A 12,677-nucleotide genomic window follows, 5' to 3' on the forward strand; every position below is an offset into this window, starting at 1 on the left:
AGAAGGTGGGCTTTGTAGCGGTTATTGCATTGGTTATCAACTGCACAGCGCAAACAGAGAAGCAATCTGTGACTGGGATTGTTCTGCCATCCTGTTAGAAGGTAACAGATTATTTTATTACAATGGTTAAGATGGATTTTCATTGTGTTCCATGGTGTTATTTGCCCCCTAGTGGAGCTTTCTGGTACTTAGACTGTACGCAAACAGGAAGTAGAGAATTCGTTCTGCACGCATAGAAGCAGCTAAAAACAACGCTACGGTGCAGGTCTTTCAGTGTAGTTATTTCTTGTCACGATTCAGCCTTGGAAAATATTTGTTTGTAAGTTCATTCAAGCATTTAGCTAATGATGATAATCTTGTTATTGATAGAGTTTCTTACATATCAATGTTGGTTGGTTGCATTTACTCACACAAATTGCAATGCCTTTCATGTATGATGTTAGCTGTATTACTTTGCTCGTGCGTCATGCAAACGAATTGTAAAATATACAATACTGTATTTTTGTTACTGTTTCTAGTGTAATATGCTTTGTTATTCTACATAGATGGTTGTACATTATTAGAGTAATGAAAGGAGTTAGTCAATTACCATATGAGAAAGCAATTAGCTATATGGTTTGGCATCATGCCAGATGCATGGTACCGTAGCACGTGCTTTGTATTCATGCAACTTCAAATGTATAATGTACAGCTACAGTATGTCGGTGTGAATTGAATACTAAAATATATTATTTTCTGTGTTTTGCAGTTTTACAACATAAACGTTTTCAATATTCATTCAAGAAAAGTCACGCCTTGGGAGTTTTATTGAAGACTTAGTTGTTAGCTATCTGTCTAGTTTTGCATGGGAACGCAACTCAAGGGCAGAATAGTAAAAAAACATCATCACGGCGGGCTCAAGCTCAAGAATAACCACACACGGTGGTTTTGTTTCTACATTCATCAGCCAACAAAGCCTCTGTTCCTATGGAAGACCAGCAGTCTACGGTACAACAACCAGAGCCAAGAGTTCGACAGAGAGAGATGGAGGAGCCTCTTCAGCACATTGGGACCAAGTCTCAATCTACAAGATCAAGGTCATCAAAACAGTCAAGCAGATCCTCAACGGCGAGTTCTGCAGCCATCAAAGCACGCGCCAAGGCAGACGCAGCGCGTGCACAAGTCTCCTATGCTGAGAAGGAAGCTTCCGTGATGAAACAAAAGGCAGAAATAGAGGCCAGCTTGTTGAAGCAAAAAGCTGACCTCGAGGCAAGTTTATATGTTCTCCAATTTGAGAGAACAGCTGCTGCTGCGTTGGCTGAAGCTGCAGCCTTTGAAGAAGCTGTAGAATCAGAACGCAGAGAACTTCACAAAGAACTAGACACAGGGACACAGCCCTTAAGTCCAGTCCAGCGTACTTGTGAGTATGTGCAACAACATGCTAGGCCCTACTTTGCTGAACTTCCATTTGAAGTGGAGAAACAAGAGCTTAGTGTTGACCCAGCTACATGCCATAATCCAGAAAGTAGCAAACAACAGAGCATGAGCAGAGACTCTCTGTTCAAAAGAAATGAACAGCAGCATGGTGTAAATGGAAAACAAGCCCACTTCCAGTCACACACACAAAGCGTCCCTGAGTCACAAGTGGCACCAGACCTCATCAAGTACCTCCTACGCCGTGAGATGGTGAGTTCCGGACTCCTGAAGTTTGATGATCGCCCTGAAAATTATTGGGCATGGAAAGCATCCTTTCTCAATGCGACCAGAGACTTGAATTTATCAGCCAGGGAAGAGTTAGATCTAATTACCAAGTGGCTAGGGGCAGAGTCGTCTGAGCAAGCAAACAGAATTAGATCTGTCCATATTTTCAACGCAACAGCAGGGCTTAACATGGTCTGGCAACGACTAGAAGAGTGCTATGGTACCCCCGAAGTGATCGAGAATGCACTGTTGAAGAAAATTGATGATTTTCCAAAACTGGCTAACAAAGACAATCACAAACTAAGAGAACTAGGTGACATTCTTCTCGAACTGGAGTGTGCTAACGTAGAAGGGTACCTTCCAGGCCTCGCTTATCTGGACACATCTCGGGGGGTAAACCCTATAGTAGAGAAACTTCCATTCAGTTTACAAGAAAAATGGATTGCACAGGGATCCAAATACAAGGAGGACTATCGGGTAGCATTCCCACCATTCTCGTTCTTCTCGAGATTCATCAGGAACCAGGCGAAAACTAGAAACGACCCCAGTTTCACCCTCTACACCGCAACTAACCAGGTGTCTATGAAAAGTGAGAAACCTGCCAGGTACAGCAGCAAGACACCTGTGACTGTATACAAAACCGATGTGTCATCTGAGCCCTCAGACCACCAAACCAAACCCAGTAAGACAAAGATTGAAAACCCTGACCATCAATGCCCGATACATAACAAACCTCATCCTCTTAAAAAGTGTCGTGGGTTTAGATACAAAACTCTAGATGAGCGCAAATCATATCTCAAAGAGAATGGAATTTGTTTCCGATGTTGTGGGTCAACTCAGCACAGAGCTAAAGACTGTAAGGTGTCAATCAAGTGCTCTGAGTGCGACAGTGACAGACATCTTGCTGCTCTGCATCCAGGCCTAGCCCCTTCAAATACAGACACTGCTACAGCAGAGAAAGAGCATGGCGGGGAGCAAGGTGACGATGCTCTTCTATCTGTCACCTCAAAGTGTACGGAGATCTGTGGTGAGGCAGTTAATCCAAGATCATGTTCAAAAATATGCCTAGTTAAAGCTTATCCGGCTGGGAAAAGAGAGAAAGCTGTCAAAATGTATGTAGTGCTTGATGAACAGAGTAACAAATCTCTGGCCGAGACAGAGTTTTTCAATCTCTTCAACATCAATGACAACTCTGCTCCATACACCATGAAGACCTGTTCTGGGGTAACAGAGACTTCAGGCAGGAGAGCCGTCAACTTCATGGTGGAGTCTATAGACGGACACATGGAGCTATCTCTCCCTACTCTGATAGAGTGTGATATGATGCCAGACGATAGGACGGAGATTCCCTCCCCCGACATTGCGTATCATCATCCCCATCTGCAACCAGTTATGGACAAAATTCCAGCTGTGGACCCAGACGCTCCCATCCTCCTGCTCTTAGGACGAGACATCTTAAGGGTACACAAGGTACGAGAGCAAATCAATGGGCCCCACGACACTCCTTATGCACAGCGACTCGACCTCGGGTGGGTCATCGTGGGTGAGGTCTGTCTGGGAACGGTTCACCGACCAGCCAATGTTAACGTGTTCAGGACAAACATACTTCAAAATGGTCGCACATCCTATCTGAGCCCTTGCCCTGACATCATCCAGGTAAAAGAGAACTACAGCAGCGTAGCTCAGAAACACATCTCTCCCTCTACAGTGCACTCGAGAGATCCGAGCACAACTGTGAACACAGACAGCCTGGGATGTTCCGTGTTCGACAAAACACAAGACGATGATAAACCAGCACCATCAGTGGAGGACAAAGCCTTTTTGGACATTATGGACAAACAGGTTTTCCAGGATGATGGAAACAACTGGGTGGCTCCACTACCCTTTCGCCCCACTCGACGTCGCCTTCCTAATAACAGGGAGCAGGCCATAAACAGTCTCACATCACTTCGCAGGACTTTAGACAAAAAGCCTGACATGAAGCATCATTTTATTGACTTCATGCAAAAGATGCTGGATAACGACCAAGCCGAACCTTCACCGCCACTAGAGGGAGACAAAGAATGTTGGTATCTACCCATATTTGGTGTTTACCATCCACAAAAGCCTGAACAAATAAGAGTAGTATTTGACTCCATAGCTAAGTGTCAAGGCGTGTCACTTAACGACGTTCTGCTCAGTGGTCCAGACTTAAACAACACACTCTTGGGCGTCCTAATGCGCTTCCGCAAGGATTGCATTGCACTAACAGCAGATGTGCAACAAATGTTTTACTGTTTTGGTGTACGTGAGGATCACAGAGATTACTTAAGGTTTCTCTGGTATGAAGACAACAATCCAGATAGAAACATAACTGAGTACAGGATGAAAGTCCATGTATTTGGGAACAGCCCCTCACCAGCCGTAGCCATCTACTGCATGAGACGAGCAGCGCTACAGGGTGAGAAGGAACACGGATCAGAACCCAAGCAATATGTAGTGAGGAACTTCTACGTCGATGATGGGCTGACATCAGTAGCTACTACAGAAGAAGCTATCAACATTCTAAGAAAAACACAAGCAATGTTGGCGGAGTCCAACATGAAACTACACAAGATTGCATCCAATAGCAAAACAGTTATGGAAGCCTTCCCTATGGAGGACCGTGCAAAATACTTAAAAGATCTGGACCTAGGAGTGGATCCTCTCCCCTTTCAATGGAGTCTGGGACTTTCCTGGAACCTGGAAACAGACAGCTTCTCATTCCAGGTGTCCCACAATGAGAAGCCTTTTTTTAGAGGCATCCTGTCCACAGTGAATAGTCTTTATGACCCCCTTGGGTTCGTGGCTCCAATAACAATGCAAGGTAAAGCCTTAATCAGATAACTCTCTTCTGATCAGAGTGAGTGGGATGCCCCTCTTCCCCCAGAAAAAGAAGAGAAATGGAAAATGTGGAAGGATTCTTTGATGGAGTTGGAACATATGTATATTCAGCGGACCTACATCCCAGTCTCCTTGTCTACCACTCAAAGAAGAGAGCGACACATCTTCTCGGATGCTTCTACAGTAGCCATAGGAGCGGTAGCCTACCTGAGAGTTATTGACTCGGAAGGTCAATGCCATGTTGGATTTGTCATGGGGAAATCAAAATTGGCCCCTCGTCCGGCCCACACTATCCCACGCCTAGAACTGTGTGCGGCTTTGCTAGCTGTTGAGATGTATGAACTGATCAGAGACGAAATTGACATTGATGTAAATGTGGCCAAGTTCTACACAGACAGTAAGATAGTTCTCGGTTACATCCACAATGTCACCAAAAGATTCTATGTGTATGTTGCCAATAGGGTAACTCGCATCAGGAAGTCTACCCATCCAGATCAGTGGTGTTATGTAAACACTGACAGCAATCCAGCAGACCATGCAACCAGGCCTATACTTGCTGCGCTCTTTAAGTACACCAGTTGGTTCTCAGGTCCACCTTTCCTGATCCAAACAAACTCAAGTGAGCCTGAGAACATAAATTTTGACCTTGTAGAGCCTCACGCAGACGCAGAGATTCGACCAGACGTCACTGTCTTCGCCTCTAAGGTTTCTGGAGCTCAACTCGGCTCTCATCGCTTTGAGAGGTTCTCAAGCTGGAAAGCTCTCAATCGAGCCACAGCACGACTCATTCATGTTGCCAGATCCTTCCATGAAGGTGCGGACAACACCAGCTGCAGAGGCTGGCATGACTGTAATAAACCATGCGGTACAAGTGAGTTGTCACAAGCCAAAACAGCAATCATTCACTGTGTGCAACATGAAGCCTTCAGAGAAGAATTCAAATGCCTTGAAAAAGGAAAAGAGTTCCCAAAACAAAGTACACTCAAAAAACCTTTCCCAGTACTGACAAAAAGGTTAGGAAAGTAGAACTAAACATTGTCAAGCAAGGAGCTGCTAAGGTGTTTCTGAGACCAATCTCAGAGATTGTTGTTCTTCTTTCTGAAGCATCCTAGAGACAAAAGATAATAATAGAAAGTACATTATTTGTTTCTTGATATGTTTTATTTCATAGTGGCACAATTTCATTATACCAGGCGGGGAGTGTGCTGCCATCCTGTTAGAAGGTAACAGATTATTTTATTACAATGGTTAAGATGGATTTTCATTGTGTTCCATGGTGTTATTTGCCCCCTAGTGGAGCTTTCTGGTACTTAGACTGTACGCAAACAGGAAGTAGAGAATTCGTTCTGCACGCATAGAAGCAGCTAAAAACAACGCTAAGGTGCAGGTCTTTCAGTGTAGTTATTTCTTGTCACGCTTCAGCCTTGGAAAATATTTGTTTGTAAGTTCGATTCAAGCATTTAGCTAATGATGATAATCTTGTTATTGATAGAGTTTCTTACATATCAATGTTGGTTGGTTGCATTTACTCACACAAATTGCAATGCCTTTCATGTATGATGTTAGCTGTATTACTTTGCTCGTGCGTCATGCAAACGAATTGTAAAATATACAATACTGTATTTTTGTTACTGTTTCTAGTGTAATATGCTTTGTTATTCTACATAGATGGTTGTACATTATTAGAGTAATGTAAGGAGTTAGTCAATTACCATATGAGAAAGCAATTAGCTATATGGTTTGGCATCATGCCAGATGCATGGTACCGTAGCACGTGCTTTGTATTCATGCAACTTCAAATGTATAATGTACAGCTACAGTATGTCGGTGTGAATTGAATACTAAAGTATATTCTTTTCTGTGTTTTGCAGTTTTACAACATAAACGTTTTCAATATTCATTCAAGAAAAGTCACGCCTTGGGAGTTTTATTGAAGACTTAGTTGTTAGCTATCTGTCTAGTTTTGCATGGGAACGCAACTCAAGGGCAGAATAGGGGATGTTTTTTTTGTTATTTTGCATGATATCGGTCCCCACTCCCCCCTTTCCCGCAATTGAATGTGTTTTGTTTCAACATCCCGTACAGTAGGTGGCGGCAATACACCAATAGGTGTAGTCTGCAATAAAACCTTAAAAAATAAGAAGAAGCAGCGAATAGAATGGAATATTTTTTGTTTTTGTTTCAATACCCTGTACAGTAGGTGGCAGAATAGGTGTAGTCTGCCATAAAACTTTAGAGAAAGAAGAGGAGCATTTTGTGTGGGAGGCTGCCATGTACAAAAACAACAAACATTAAGTAACTTTTCACGCTGGCTATTGTGCTAAGGCGTAACAGCATAATTTAGGCACATTTATGAAGATGTGTCTGAAGCTGTGACAGATATATTTCATTAGTATTATGATTTAGCTAACCATCATTGAATAGATGGCTGCGCTTTTGCATATGGAAATAGCTTGCTCGCTAACTGGCTAGCAGCAATCCAGTAAGCGCGAGCCCCTGCGGAGGGTGGTCTGTGTCCTTTGATTCAGGACGCCGGGGACTGGAGTCCAGTGCTGGAGTCCGACGACCCTCTTTGGTAGCCACTGCTGGCTAACGTTAGCTATCTCACAAGCAGTTTTGCGTTGTGTCGCTCAAAACTCACTGACAATGTAGAATATCATAGGGACGGAGACACGGGATCTGGTGAGTATTACGAAGGCTAAGCTAACGGTCCTCTGCTAGTGTGGTATTTATTTAACTAGGTAACGTTAACGTTATCTCTTTCAAGATGTCTAGCGTAGCGGAATTTTCTGTTAACGTTCAATACTCGCTTGCTTGCTGGTAAAAACTAACTAGATACTAGCAACGTACAACGTTTGTATTTAGTTATTCTGTTTACGTTAGCCAACTAATGACATTACGTTAGTTAGCCTTAGTAATAACCGTTAACGTTAGCTAGCTATTTATGGTTCGTCTGTGGATAGTTAGCATTGTTTTGATAGTGGCTAGCTACTAGTAACGTTAGCTAACTGCTCGCTCACGGTTTCCTGGCATTTAGCTATAAGTTCTATGCGTTTATTTTTCTTTACAATGATTTGCTTAACGTGGTTCAATTGAGATGTTTGCTAATCAGTAAGCTAGAAACAGAGCAGCACCCATAGACAGAATAACTGCGATGGTGATTAGTTAGGAATATCTATATTGAAAACGTCTTAATGTTTTGACAAGTGTAACTAGAAACTATTTGTACATACTAAATTCAAATGAATGAGATTCTGTCATAATGACAGAAGCTGAATCTTCTACAATGTGTGAGGGGACACGTTGTCAGTTTACAACATCACCTCTGACTCTGACTGTTGCCACTTTACAAAATGTGAATCATTAGTTTACCTTTCTTAGAGACAGAAATAATTGGAACAGTAATAACACTAGTCTCATATGAAAAGCACATTCCTTAAGTTGTCACTGTGCCATCGACATAAATGAAAGAATATGTTCTCTGCCTGCCAGCACAGATTTTTTTTACCCTGTTTGTTTACTTCTGAATGTTACTGCAATATGTATGTATTTAGTTTGATTGGAAGTTATTGCCTAATGCCTATCTTGTGGAGTTTTAGATGTTTTACTCTGTAAATACGGTGCTGTAACCAGAGTGCAACACTGATGTGACATATAGGATGAAAGATGCTCTAGTTTTGCCTATGTTGAAATGTAACTTCCTTGTAAAATATTTTTTGCATATGTAGTCCATCTCACTGAAGTTGCATTGCTTGTTTGAACCATTTCTAGGTTCCCGGCTTGTGAGCGAGGTAATCGGACAACCCCATCTTCTTCACCTCCTCCACCTATTCCAGGTGGGGGAGAGGATGGCCTCCCTCCTCCATGTCCCCCTGCTGGGGTTGCTGCTGGTGGCTGTAGCCCCTGGGTGTTGGGCAGGAGACTGTAAGGGCCACAGACAGGTGCTCAGGGGCCCCCCAGGGTACATCACAGACGGGCCAGGGAACTACTCTGTAAACGGGAACTGCGAGTGGCTCATCAAAGGTGAGTGAGACAGTGGTAGGAAAACTGAGTGCTGTGAGGACAGTGTGTGTTGATAGATTAGTTGTCTTAGTTGATTGTCAGTTTGATGTGAATACATGGGTCTCAAGATATGCCAAGGAATATCCTGAGTAGAGCAAATTAAGTGAACTCTAAATTATATCAGACTGATGTTTCTTACCTGTATTCTCTCCAAGCCCCCAGCAGCAATTACCGTATCGTCCTGAACTTTACCTTCATGGAGACAGAATGCACGTATGATTACCTGTTCGTCTACGATGGAGACTCCTACCAGAACCCTCTACTGGCCAGTCTGAGTGGCACCACCCTGCCGCAGCCCATAGAAGCCAAGTCTGGCAAGGTAACCGCATCATTATCTATGGAAGGCGGAACTAGACATGTTCTGAGATGTCGGATATCAACCTCAGACTGCTGGGGATTTGGGTGGGGAAACTTCATACCAACATTAAATGGATGGATTTATTGACGGGTTTCCATGACCTCAATTTGATTTCAGCACACAATTCAGAGTAACAGCTGGACTTTTCTGACTCGATGGGCTGGATGGATTACAATATCATGGAAAAAATGTAATCCAGTTGTTCATTGCCCACTTCACATCCTTTCTCTCCTCCCTCCAGATGCTGCTCCACCTCTTCAGTGATGCCAACTACAACCTCCTGGGCTTCAATGCCACCTACTCGTTCTCTGTGTGCCCTGGGGCCTGTGGAGGTCACGGGCGCTGTGACACGGCCTCGTCCCTGTGCCAGTGCCACCTGGGCTGGGGAGGAGCCGACTGCAGCACCCCTCTATGTCCCCAGGCCTGCATCCTGCACGGCACCTGTGACAAGGTAAGAAGGGGAAGGGAGACTTTATTGTCCACATTGGAAACTGCAGTCTTTAGACAACATACAGACAACGTATTGGTTTATTACAGTGCAATAAAACAAAGGTTGGGATAAGTTAGGCGTGGATTGAAAGTGGACAGCCAACTGAGATGCTGGAGACAGCTAGCTGAGGGAACCTATGTACAAGGCTGCCTAAGAAGTTAATTATTAAGCAGGGTATACATTTGAGTTCAAACACATAAGGGGAAACCAGTGCAGCAACATAAATAAGGGTTGAATGACCCTCCTTTCCTTTACATGTTGTAATATCGTTGATTGCTGATTTCTCTCAAACTTTATCCTTCTCTCTCTTTCTCCTTTCTCTTCCTCTCAGAGAGGAGAGCGTTGTCTCTGCAGTTCAGATTTCCTGGGCCAGAGCTGTCAGCTGGGTCTCCGTGATGACAGTGGGGCGGGGCAGTGGTGGCAGGTGAGTGGGGGCGACCCCTACACGCCCCCCCGGACCGGTTCTGCTGGGGTCTACCTGTCCTCCACTGGAGCCATGTACCTTTTTGGAGGTGAGAGATGGAACACTGAACAACTGTTTTTTTTATATTTTTTTATATATAGTGGTGGATCCCATTGTACATAAAACAAGTATTATACATGCCCATGGTATACCATTCTAATTCAGGTGTTGTTAGTTAGGGTTATTAGTTAGCAGGGTGTTGCCAGTCAGGATGTTAGTATTGTTTTGTTTTCACTTTATGTGCTGATTCATTGTCTAACTAGACCCGGTATCGACCCAGTCAGGAGTATTGGTGGGCTTGGTTAACATTAACCCAGTTTAGATGAGGCGAGCACATGGCTTCACAGAAGACCTTGACATTATTGCTGTTGGACAACTGGCTCTGCATAGTAATCATTGTGGCTTTCAATGTATGTCATGATGTAATTGGTTAACTGGTTCTGTATGGTTGGTGCTGTTTGATATTTCAGGGTTTGACTTGAACCGAGCTTTGGGGGACCTGGTTAAATACAACTTCAGCTTGAACCAATGGGAGAACAGATCTTATGGACACTCCCCAGTAAGTGCCTGCACGCATGCCAGAAATGTCATCTTAATAAAATATGTCAAAGACTGTTCTCTTTAGTTATTCTTTCCTGTGTTTATCTTATGCTTTGATATTTTATTCAAGATCCCAGCAAAAATTGGCTTTTCATTTATCTGACTTTCATTAAACTACATGTCCAGCCCTTCTATTTAGCCTCACAATAAAGTGTTTTACCATTTTCTTTTCAAGACAACCAGGGCTACAAGTAGAACACAAAACAATTTGACATAAACAGTTACATTCATGAGTTTTATTGACAAATGTACATAAACAAATAAGGTCCGCCAAAGCAAAAACCTGATAAATTCATTTATATGAATGCTGTAAGTACAGAAATTGTCAGTGACAACTGTTTGGAGTTTGTGACAACAGCAACTACAGTATGTGAGCTTATTACTGTATTATAACAATATGATCTTCTATGTTGAAGAACCCCTTATGTTTTAACAACTCTTTTGTAGCTTGTGAGTGTCATAGAGCAAAATATGTTACATGTGCGTGTTCATGTGACTCAGCTTTTAATAATTTGTAGCTCAAACCATTCGGACTCTGCAGTATAAAAGACCCGGCCCCAGGCCCCTTCGGGTTACACCTTGTCTCACAAACACCACTCTTGCTTCGCCCCCGTTAATCACACAGACTAAAAGGGGTTAGTTCAAAATGCACCGGCGATGCGATTGGACTAAACCAATGCTCATAAAAATCTCTCTTTCCCTCCCTCTCCTGTTAACCCATTTCTACAACACTCCCTATCTTACTGCCTCACTTTCACCCCTCCCTTTTCTCTTTCTTCTTGTTCCCACTTCCGCTCATCCTTCCCTTCCTCCTGCCCACCCTATCCCAACTGCCATCTCTCTTCTCATCACCACCCTCTTCCTCTCGCCCTTCTTTCTTTCCCCCCTCCCTCTGTCAGGCGGCTCGTCACTCCCACACGGCAGTAGAGTGGAAGGGGAACATGGTGATCTTCGGAGGAGAGCTCGCAAGCGGCGCTTTAGCCAGCGACGTCTGGATGTACCGCCCAATCCAGGATGACTGGCAGCAGCTCGGCCAATCCCATTCGCCCGGGGCACCAAGAGTGGCCAACCATGCAGCAGCTGTAGTGGATAACTATCTCTACATATTTGGAGGTAAATAACTTATTGAAATAGAATGTTGTTAACTGAATTTGTATTCTCTGGCCTGAATGCCAAGTGTCACATCTGGAAGAAACCTGGCACTATCCCAACGGTGAAGCATGGTGGTGGCAGCATCATTCTGTGGGGATGTTTTTCAGCGGCAGTGACTGGGAGAATAGTCAGGATCGAGGGAAAGATGAACAGAGCAGAGTGTTAACTCGAAATGACACAACGACAAGGTTCCAGTTTAACAAAGTTTACTATACCGTATGAACACACTCAAAGGTAGCCATTACACTCAAGGCTAGGTCCATCGACGACAAGAATCCGCTGGATTCTCTGTGCTTGAATAAGTTCCTTGATGCTGCTAATCTCGAAGTCTTTTCTCTGTGACAGACTTGATTGACTTCACAGCATCAACTAATGAGTAGTTGTCAGTGAAACAAACTACAGGTAGAAAGTGCCGTTTTGTCCCACCAGTGTTAAGCTCTGAGAACAGAGTTGCAAGAAAGATAGCATTGTCAATTCCATCCGCAAGAGCAAGTGTTTCTCCAACAAGTGTGCTTCGGACGACCCTTCTGATCCTTTTTGACTGCCAACAGATAGGTGAGAATCTTCCTCCTTCACCCATTAACACGATTAGATGTCCACCTTGTGTGCCTCCATCTGTAAGGTTCCCTAGCGAAGCATCACTGAAGACAGCTAGTTTCAAAGAGTCATTTTTTCCAACATGCTGAAACTTTAAAGTCACTTGTTGTGATTTCAGTTTACGAACAACTTTGTTTGCCTCATGAATGGTTTGTACAGTGGCATGTTTTGTGTTAGATGCCAAGTTGCAACCATCAAACATTACATCAGGTCTACTCTGTCTCGCAGCCCATAAAATTTGTCCTATCTTTGACCTCAATTGACCAGCTTCAATTCCACATAGAGGGGAATACCTTTGTACGGCTCTTGAAGAATCCTGGATGGGTTGAAGATTCTTGATATAGCTCTCCTGTTGCATCAGTATTTTTCCATCAACTGTAATAAACTCTATGCCAACATAACAAAAATTATCA

General features: G+C 43.5%; 1 protein-coding gene and 1 long non-coding RNA gene across 3 annotated transcripts in view; one reads left to right on the top strand and one right to left on the bottom strand.

Moving 5' to 3' along the window:
• Positions 1 to 12,677, bottom strand: part of LOC139564397 (uncharacterized) — a 418,006-nt gene that overhangs the window by 242,810 nt on the left and 162,519 nt on the right. The gene's annotated exons all lie outside the window — the stretch shown is intronic.
• The window catches only part of LOC139564308 (multiple epidermal growth factor-like domains protein 8), a 38,029-nt gene continuing 31,245 nt past the window's right edge, over positions 5,894 to 12,677 (top strand). For both annotated transcript variants that reach the window (XM_071383723.1, XM_071383724.1), the window contains exons 1-8: positions 5,894 to 5,983; positions 6,414 to 7,224; positions 8,314 to 8,565; positions 8,760 to 8,923; positions 9,204 to 9,413; positions 9,784 to 9,964; positions 10,386 to 10,474; positions 11,415 to 11,628. In XM_071383723.1, coding sequence (XP_071239824.1) covers positions 8,391 to 8,565; positions 8,760 to 8,923; positions 9,204 to 9,413; positions 9,784 to 9,964; positions 10,386 to 10,474; positions 11,415 to 11,628 — 1,033 coding nt within the window. In that variant the 5' untranslated portion in view covers positions 5,894 to 5,983; positions 6,414 to 7,224; positions 8,314 to 8,390. The remainder of the gene's footprint in view (positions 5,984 to 6,413; positions 7,225 to 8,313; positions 8,566 to 8,759; positions 8,924 to 9,203; positions 9,414 to 9,783; positions 9,965 to 10,385; positions 10,475 to 11,414; positions 11,629 to 12,677) is intronic.

Source organism: Salvelinus alpinus, chromosome 35, assembly GCF_045679555.1.
Source record: "Salvelinus alpinus chromosome 35, SLU_Salpinus.1, whole genome shotgun sequence".
NCBI classification, from domain to species: Eukaryota; Metazoa; Chordata; class Actinopteri; order Salmoniformes; family Salmonidae; genus Salvelinus; species Salvelinus alpinus.